The sequence below is a fragment of the Meriones unguiculatus genome, chromosome 3 (assembly GCF_030254825.1).
Source record: "Meriones unguiculatus strain TT.TT164.6M chromosome 3, Bangor_MerUng_6.1, whole genome shotgun sequence".
NCBI classification, from domain to species: Eukaryota; Metazoa; Chordata; class Mammalia; order Rodentia; family Muridae; genus Meriones; species Meriones unguiculatus.
The window spans coordinates 181,460,469-181,469,536 of NC_083351.1; the positions used below are offsets into that span (position 1 = coordinate 181,460,469).

The following is a 9,068-nucleotide window of genomic DNA, read 5'->3' on the forward strand; positions in this document are numbered from 1 at the left end:
CTTAGGTTTGCATAGTGAGTACTTCACAAACTAAACCATCTCCATGCTCAGGACTATTAATTTTATCAAACTGTCATGTAACTACAAGTGTTTTTGACCAAACTTTTGGCAAAAGAAGCAGCCTCTTGTGACATTCTTTACAAATGTCAGGGAGTTTAATCTCCATAAAGGTCATATAAAGGAGCACCAGTCTTGTGCCCGTTTTGAACATAAGGTAACCTGAGCTCAGGACAGCTGAGCTGCGCAGGACCACTTGTGGAGAAGGGACAAGTGATTGGAACCTGTGTGGCTAAGCCTGCTCTGCCTGCCCGTATCTGGCCATCACCCTGTCTCTGGAGTCTACTTGGACCCTGCTGTCTCTGGAGTCTGCTTGGACCCTGGTCTCTGCTGAATACCCTCAATGTCCGTTCTCAGGTCATACCCTTCACATCTCTTCCCTTAGGGCTTCAGCCTGAGCTGAAGCAGTTATCCCTAGCTTCCAGAACCTTCCCTACACAGACTCAGGAGTCCTGGGGAAAAGCCTAAGACACACAACACACTCAGAGAGACCTCGAGACACCCTGGTTTCATCTTTGTGTCCTTATTCTCCAAAGGGAGCATGCTTTGGAGACACTCACGGCTTCTTTTTAGAATGCTGGGTGAGAGAACACAGAGTGCTTCTTTGCTTGGTCTTGCTCTAGGGAGTATGGTGGAGAAACTGGTAGGTCACCCCTTTCAGAGACAGGAAGTCTCCAGGTCAGGCCAGCAGCCTCCAACAAGCCCAGGCCCCAACGCTCCCTGGAGCTTCCTAATTAGCTTGGCCTGTTTCTCCCTAAGGCTCCCACAGGCCTGTGGTAGAGGCTTGCCTGCTTGGAGCCCTTGCCAGTACCAGGCTTCAGGTCTCAAAGAAGGCCCACCTGGATGTCAGGCTTAAGCCCTGCAAGCCAAGGTTGCCCCCTCTATCTGCCAATCCTTATCAGTGTAGGGCTTCTACCACCCATGGGGCCAACATGACCATGACACAAGCCTCTGCTGGGGCCTCTCAACAGCTTTCCGTGGCTCCCTTATGCTGTTGACATAGCCCAAACTCTGAACGTAGCTACAGCACCCTGAAGTCTTTGGGCTTTTGCAGCGCAGCCCTGCTACTTTCCCTAGGCCACGCCCAATAAAAGTGACAGCCACCTACCTGGCAGCACAGAACATGAGGAAAACTAGATTAGAGCCGATGCCTTGCTTTATTCCGGTTTTCCCACCCACTGCCAGCATCTCCTGAGCCCAGCCTCGGGTTGAAGGTCTGGGGCAGGGGACCCTGTGCCCCCTTAGGACTCCCCAGCTCTGCCCAGCAACATCTTTCCCATTCACAGACTGAGAGTTGAAAGCCTAGTGCACAGAGCCAGTCTGGCTGTCTTTAACAAGGAGCAAGGACTTGGCCAGGGCTCTGCATATTCTCGCTGGCCTGTGGCTGCCTCTGGCGGAGGTTCAGGGAGCTGCTCCTCTGATGTGTCAGGGCCTCCAGCCTCTGGGCCAGGTTAGGGATCCCAGATCCTCCTAAGGAGCAATGAGACTCAAATCCTGTCCCCAGGCCACCTCCAGACTACTGAGGCGCAGGATCTTGTATGGCAGCCTCCAGTACCCTCTCCCCAAGTTCCCAGGCTCCAGCAGAGGTCAGGACTAAAGGGGAGGCCTCTGCCATGAGGCTGGAAGCATGGTTCAAGATGGAAACCCCACAGCCTAACCCTCAATTTCACCTCTTAGCCTGGGCGGCATGCCGAGGACCCTGAGGGCAAGGGCGGTGCGGAGGGGAGCACCTCCTCTCCTGTCAGCATCTCTGCCAGCACTGGAGTCTGGGTCCAGTCACTATGGCTCCTGGGTGGGTGTGGAGAAAGAATGAGCCTGGTCGCTCCAGGCCTCCCCCTGCCACTCCAAGACCCCAGGCTTGACCCACCTCTCTCGCCGGGGCTTGGCAGAGCCTGAGATTGGTGAAGGTGCTCGAGGTGGGGCCCACGCAGACAGAGACACGTGGCCTGGGGCCTCCGGCTCCAGCACCTGCTGAAAAGACCAAAGCCCGTACCGGATGAGTTCAGGCTTTCATGACTGGATATCATTTCCTCCATGCTGACCCTAGCCATGCCTGTTAGCAGGGTGTCATGGACAGCATGCCAACATACAAAGGTGGCTCTCTCATTTCCTCTGTGGGCCACTCGGGTGCTTCTTGTAATGTCGTCTCCAGGGATACCGAGCTCTTTGAAGGCAGAGGATAACACAGAGGTGGGCCCAAACCTTAGGCTGGCTTAAGGAGGTTTCCAGAAGGAATGGGCACACGGATAAAGAAGTAAAGGCAGAAATGGATGAGCATGGGTAAATGAGACAGAAAGTGAAAAGAAGGCAGGGCCGGAGGCCAGGCGAGCAGACATTCCACACTGTGGGATGAGATGTGGGCCCAGTGCAGGCCCTTCGCTCCTGTGCCCCAGTCCAGAGCCCTGGAATCACCGCCACCACTGGACCCTAGATCAGCGTCTCCACTTCTCCAGGTTCACCTTCTCCCTTCATACCTGCGGCACATGGCAGTCTCTCCACGGGCAAGCCCACCTGGCCAGGGGTGCTCGGCACAAAGGACAGAGGTGGAAGCAGGAGCAGATGGGGGGTAGTGCCTGCAAGAGGGCATATCAGTGGCTGTGGCATTCTAGGCTGTCCACCACAACCCAGGGTGAGCCAGACTCACATGGCAGGAGGCAGCTGGAGCCACTGAGCAGGGGCACATGGAGGCAGAGCCCTGCTGGGGGAGGGAGCACACAGAAAGATGCCTGGGAAGAGAAGTGGATCCGAGCTCAGTCCCCGACCCTGACACTCTGTGAACTCATCCCCTCATCAGCAAACAACGCTGTAGGGCAGCCAAGCCAAGACTATTTCCCAGAAGAACCCCTCGGCAGTTAGTGGTCCAATGACTACCCCAGGGTGGTCCGTTTAGCCAGGAAGTGGCAGAGTCAGAAGCTGAAGCCAATGATTGGCTGCCAAAGCCTGACGACTCCCGCTCATTCTCAAAGTCCTCTCTGCTAGCTTTCACATCCTAAGCCTTCCATATGGCTACACTCACCTCTCCAGTTCATGGACCTGCTGGGCCAGGACACGCTGCTCTGCCTGGGCCAGGTCCCTGCTACTCCGAAGCTGTCTCATTTCCTTCCTAGTGGGGAGTAAGCGCCTGGGGATGAGAGGCAGCACCGGTACCCGAGGAAGGTGGGAACCCACGGGAGCAGAGAACCATGGATGGGTAGGTGATATCCTCCCAAAGTAGATGAGCAGGAAGGGGTAGGGACAGAATCCCAGTGCTGGCCCCACTTTGTTTTACCTGAGCCTCTCATTCTCTAGCATAAACTCTTGCAGCATGCCATAGAGGTTCCGCTGGGCCCAGGCCAGCCGAGCTCCATGGGCCCCTGGTGCTGCAGGAAAGCAGGACATTGCTGGACTCTAAGCAACCCAGATTCTATCCACACCCTCTCCTGGCCTTCAGGAGCTCATACCCTTGGTATGCATTTGATCCAACTGGAGCCGCAGATGATGATTCTCTTCTTGGAGCCGCAACAGCTCAGCCTCTACTTGCTGGGGTGGCTTTGCTCCAGGAGGCTACCAAGGAAGAAACCACTTTATGATTGTATGGGCTGTGCACAGTTCGAGGGCTTCCCTGTGTGAGGATTTGTGGGGTCTAAACTCCAGTTCCTGCTTTACTTGTCAGCTTTGCATGCTGGCCCAGGTCACACCTCATCCTTACTGTGTCATCCTGAAGGGACTCAGTCAGAACTGGACTTGTCCAAGCCCAAACTCAGCTCTGCCTCTTGGCTTAGATTGGGATCCCCAAATTGACCATATATTGGACTCCAGACTAGACCCAACCAGCTGAGATCTGGGATAGGTCTTGATGACAGCCCACTCAGTCTCCAGCCCTAGGCCTGTCCAGACTCTAACTGTGGCGTAGACCCTTGGCTATGACCCTGACACCAATCATGACATCATTCCCAGGATTCCAACCCAAATCTCAACTCTGATCCATCCTAGATTCCAACCAGGGTGCTAACTCGGGCTCTGGCTGTTACCTGCTCACCTTGGGGCCCTGTGGCCGGGTGGTGACCCTCTGAGCTCGGCTTGCATATCGCAGAGTGCTGAGAGTCTCAGGAAGGCTCTGAGCTGAAGGGGACACGCAGGCAACCTGGAGAGGCCTGCCCCTGAGTGCTTATCTGGAAAAGACCCTTTCTCAGGGCCCAGCCCCTCCACAGCTCCCTCAGGGGTCAGATACCATGAGGGTGACCCCATGACCCCCAAGAGAGTCTGCCAGCAGCTTGGTGAGCTTGCTGTCCCGGAACGGAATGTGGCTGTGTTTCCTCTGTGGGTCCAACAGCAGGGAGATGCAGTGGCCTAGTGGGAAGAAGGCCCAGGGAGATTTCACTGTGTGACCAGAGTTGTCTGGCTGGGCTGCTGCCGTGTGGGAGGCTCAGTCGGGCCGATGAAAACCCAGCCCTTCACATCGCTTTCACACTGGTCTCCAGCAGCAGCCGACTGGGCTCTCTGAAGGCTCAGATGTACTGTTTACCCAATTCCCAACATTCAGCAGAGATCTCAGACAAAAAAAAAAAAAGCAGCAGCTGCCACATCCTAGGCAGGGCAGGCACTGAAGCTAGGGCCGTAGGGACCTAGGGCCAGCCATGCAGTTGGGTACAAAGACGCATTCCTTTCCCCATGCTGCGCCTGTGTCGTTGCCCTCCGACTGATAACCCTCTACCAGAGGAGGAAAGTCAGCTTCAGACCTGATGCCAGGGCTCCAGGCCTCTTCTGTGACTACAAGTTCTGGGTCACCCTAATACAGCAACGGAGCTAGCAGAAAGAAGGGGCTCAGAGGTCAGGAGGCTCCCAGGTCTTACCCAAGGCCAGCAGGCTGCGGTTAATGCTGTTGGCCTCAAGCATCAGCTGCCCTCGGGATCCTGTGGCTGCCACCTTCTCACTGCCTGCCAGGTCCACGAAGCACAGCTTTCCTCCACCAGGGGGCTCTCCGAGGTCCATGGGGGGTACCTGCGGAGGCTGATGAACCAGGGCTTGATGGGGACTCGGAGAAGACTATCTCCATCAAAGTCACAGTGTCTCACGGTCAAAGGTTTCACCCCCCACAACTAGAAGATCCAAGTTGGGTTATACATGCAAAGCCAGAGCCATGCTGGGTGGCCCTGAGCCAGGCCTTCCCCAGGCTTGGCACTCACAGTGGGGCGGCTGATGTAGAGGGTGAGCAAGGCGTGGCTTCTGCTGGAGGCCTGGTTCAAGGTATGCGAGGAGCTCCGGCGACGGCTGAGACCTGGGGAAGAAGACTTTAGAAGCTGTAGCACGTAGGGAGAAAGGGCCATGCCCAGGAGCAAGAATGTCAGAGAGCTATCAGCACAGGAGCGCAAAGGACTGGCTTAGGGGGTGAAGGGCGCCATCTTTGGTGCTGACAGGTGCAAGGAGTGTGGGAGAAGGGAGCACAAGCATGGCAGATTAGCACCTCTGTCTTACCTGTGGCAAGACAGAGAAACGAAAGCAGAGGTCAGCAAAGAAGGGAAAGCTGGGGCCAGTCTGGCCAGCGTCCCAGTGTCCCCAGTGCCTGCCAGGGGAGGATTCTAAGTAAATGCTCAAACTAAGGCTGAGATGATAGGACCTTATAGATGAGCTAGGCTAAGAGGTATACCCATTGGGTGCTTAGGCCCTGCAAGGGTGGCAGGTCTGAAACCCAGAGGAGTGCGCCAGAGGCTTGGGCAGGCGATCTGGAAGGCAAGGCAACCCTCAAGGCAAGGCAACTTGCATGTGGGCACCCTTGCCACATCTTTGAATTGCTGCTTTGCTGACCCTTCTCTGCAAGAGTCCTTTCTGAAGTCCCAGTTCCGGCAGCCCAGGTCCGCAGGGAGCCTCAGAGGGAGCTGAGGAATCCTTGGCCCCAAAGCTACCAATAAGGCAAACTACCCATCTGCAGGAGCTCCATCAGGGCCTCCAGAGTGCCAAACTCCACCACCCGAAGCTGCTCCACATAGAAGCCTCGGGACTTGTTCCACCTAACAGGCAGAGGCCGCGGAGACCCCAGGCTCAGCAAGTCCTGAACCTGAGAGGGGAAGGAGAAGCAGGCTCCATTCACTCATATCCTTTGACAATGGTTACGCCTCCCATTCCACTTCCTAGCATCCTTGGTCCTAGGAACATCTGACCTTCTTTCCAGGCGGACTGCCATTTGCTTACCTGTTCGTTGTAGATCTCCAGGTAGGAGGCTCGGAGGGTGACAGGGGCATCCAGGTGCTGCACGCGGTCCAATAGCCAGGTGAAGGTCCTCTGCATGATGCCAACCAGGCTGGCGGGCACGGGCACCCCTTCCCCCTGGGGGTAAACACAGCTGGGGCTGTAGCACGAGCTCCAGGAGCAGAGCGCTAACTGTGCAGGAAGCCAACGCGCCACGCAGTAGCTCCGTAGTTCATCAGTGCCACCCCACAGACACTACCTCAGCACTTAATGGACGCCACCTCACAGATGAACTAACAGAAAGCCAGTGAGTGAAGTTGCCCAAATTAGAATACAAATGCTCCAAACTCTGCAAGTTTTCCCCAGGGGCCAGGTCTGTGAACCAATGGGGTGGGGCAGCGTTGGCCACGCCTCCTCCGCCCCGGAGTCCCACCCACCACCCCGAGCGGGCCCTCGCCCAAGCCTGCGGCCCACCTGCGGAGGAGGTCCCGTCAGAGTGTAAGTCTTCCCGGAGCCAGTCTGACCGAAAGTGAAGACCGTGCAGGAGAAGCTGTGGACGGCAAGGGCGTGGCTGGGCCCGAAGGCGGGGGTCGGGCGGTGCGGAGCCCCCCGCCCCGCGCGGCCCGCGCCGCACTCACCCACGCAGGGCCAGCTCGCCCAGGCGCTTCACGCCGCACGCCCTGAACACGTCCTCCTGCGTGCGCGCCCCGTCCAGCACCGCACCAAAGCGGAACGCCACGTCGGGGCCTCCCCCCGGGGGGCTCACCTGGAAAGGGATGGCGTCGAGGCGGGGCCCTGCAGTACCCTCTAGCCCGGGCAGGAAGGGCCGGTTTCAGGGGTGGGGGAGGGCACGCTGAAGGAATGGCTACTGGAGTAGCCGAGGCACCTTAGAGGGGAGGAGCCCTCCGGGATGAGGGAGGTACTGTGTAGGGATGGGGCCTTCGGAGGGGCACTCTGTGAGGGAGGGGCAGTCCGCGGAGAGAGGTGTCCGAAGGCAAAGTCGCTTCGAGGGTCCCAGCCACAGGACCCTTTGTGGAGGCCGGGAAGGCTTCTCACCTGCAGAGTCCGGGTCCCCGAGCAGTGCAGGGCGCTCTGCTCCCCTCTCCGCAGCTCCGCGGTGCTCATGGGGCGCACCCTGGATCCAGGAGAGCCCAGATGGGTCATCCGGATACTGCTTTTCATCCCTTCTTGGCCCGCGTGCCTCCTGGTCCACCAGTGCTTACCTGAGCACCACCTGAATGGGGGTTTCTGGTCCTTCTGTCCCCTGCTCCAGGCTCCGCTCTGGGTCTCTGTGGCCACAAGAAGGTTACCATTCCTGCCCCTAGTTTCTTCCTCTGGGAGAGCTTCCAGGGCTGCGTAACCTCACACAAACTGTGCTTACCCGTCGGGAGACCCCCGTTCCTCCATGCCGCGTACTGTGCACGATTCCTTTCCCTTTCTGGTCTGCCTCCCCTCACCGCAGAGACTGTCCAGACACACCTTCCTTCCCCATCCCTACTCCCTCACAGCCAGTCATCCAGAAAGACTCCAGCCGGCCCAGAGCTAGCAAGTTAAAGATTTACCTGCTCTACCCGTGAGGTGGGGACAGTCCCAGGCCAGGGCATTCTAGACAGGGGGTTCTGGTGTCTAAGGATCCCTTGCTTTTGGCCAGTCTCCTCTGGAGGGAGCTAAAGGACCACCCAGACCATCTTCCTTTGTCACAGAGACACACATCAGGGAAAGGGCTCAGTCTGGGCCGCAGAGCCAGAGAACGAAACAGGCTCTTCTGGCACGCACCCTCCCTCTCTCAGTAGCTCAGCCTTTTCTTAGAGCAGAGACCAGGGAGTGGAGGACCACAAGAAACCTGGCTGGCTGGCTAGCCTCTAGGCTGAGCTGACATTAGCTTCCCAGCATCTGGTTAAACATTGGTGCACCTGTCAAGTGAAGGCTAATCCAAAGCCCGTATGTTCTTTAACCCCTTTGGTCTGACTTCCCAGAGCAGCCACAGCAGCAGAGATGTCTGTGAGTGTGCTCAGACTGGATCACCATTCTTTGCCAGTCTCCAGGATGACCCCAGGCCTGATCAGTCATATGTGGACCTGCCCATTGTTGCTAGGAGACAGGTGGGAACAACCTGTGGGTTTGGAGTCTTTGGGGGAAGCACAGAGACTTGTAGTTGGGGGTGCATGGAGCAGGAGGGCAGGTGAGGAACTCCAAGTGAAGCACACAATCAGGAAGGCAGGGATAAGGTGCAGAGATGGGGCTTTGAGAGATGTTTTGGGGCTGGTGAGGGGTACATCCTCCGGACCAACTCCTCAGAGAACTAGAAAGTCGCTGGGGGTCACTAACGGGGAATTGACAGTCAGGTTGCCATTGTTGTTGAATCAGCAAGAGGAGAGGAACAGAAGAGAACACAGGAGGCATTAGGGGCAATGTCACCATGGGGCACCCTACGTCTCAGACTTCTACTCTGCGCTGACGAAGAGTCAGGCCTTGAACAGAGTCAAGTAGATGGAGTATGTAAGGGAAGTATAGTGTCTGTGTTCTCTCTGCTGTCTCTGTTTCTCTTTGTCATTGTCTGTCTGTCTCTCTCTCACACACACACATGCATGTGCATTGGCATGTCATGGCACAAGTGTGGAGGTCAGAGGATGATCAGGTGTCAACCTTGCCTTCCACTAAGGACAAGGGCAGATCTAGCTCACGTGACAGAGTGCCTAACATGAGTGAAGCCCTAAATTCATTCCCTAATACCACAAAAGTAGGCACATGCCTGCAGTCCCAACACTAAGGAGGCAGAGGCAGGCATTAGAAGTTCAAGGTTATCCTTAACTACATAGCAAGTTCAAGGCCGGCCTGAAATCCTT

General features: G+C 56.8%; 1 protein-coding gene across 1 annotated transcript; it reads right to left on the reverse strand.

The window, feature by feature from the left end:
• Positions 1–1,195: 1,195 nt before the first annotated feature.
• On the reverse strand, positions 1,196–7,782 carry Kif12 (kinesin family member 12). Its single transcript, XM_021650029.2, is given in 20 exon segments — positions 1,196–1,527; positions 1,728–1,748; positions 1,751–1,845; positions 1,925–2,025; positions 2,532–2,630; positions 2,702–2,783; positions 3,074–3,160; positions 3,326–3,416; positions 3,498–3,600; positions 4,076–4,180; positions 4,268–4,386; positions 4,890–5,046; positions 5,223–5,314; positions 5,956–6,091; positions 6,226–6,360; positions 6,697–6,772; positions 6,861–6,988; positions 7,279–7,357; positions 7,446–7,511; positions 7,604–7,782. Coding segments are annotated over 20 exon segments (1,938 nt in total). The 5' UTR covers positions 7,630–7,782; the 3' UTR covers positions 1,196–1,387.
• Positions 7,783–9,068: the final 1,286 nt, after the last annotated feature.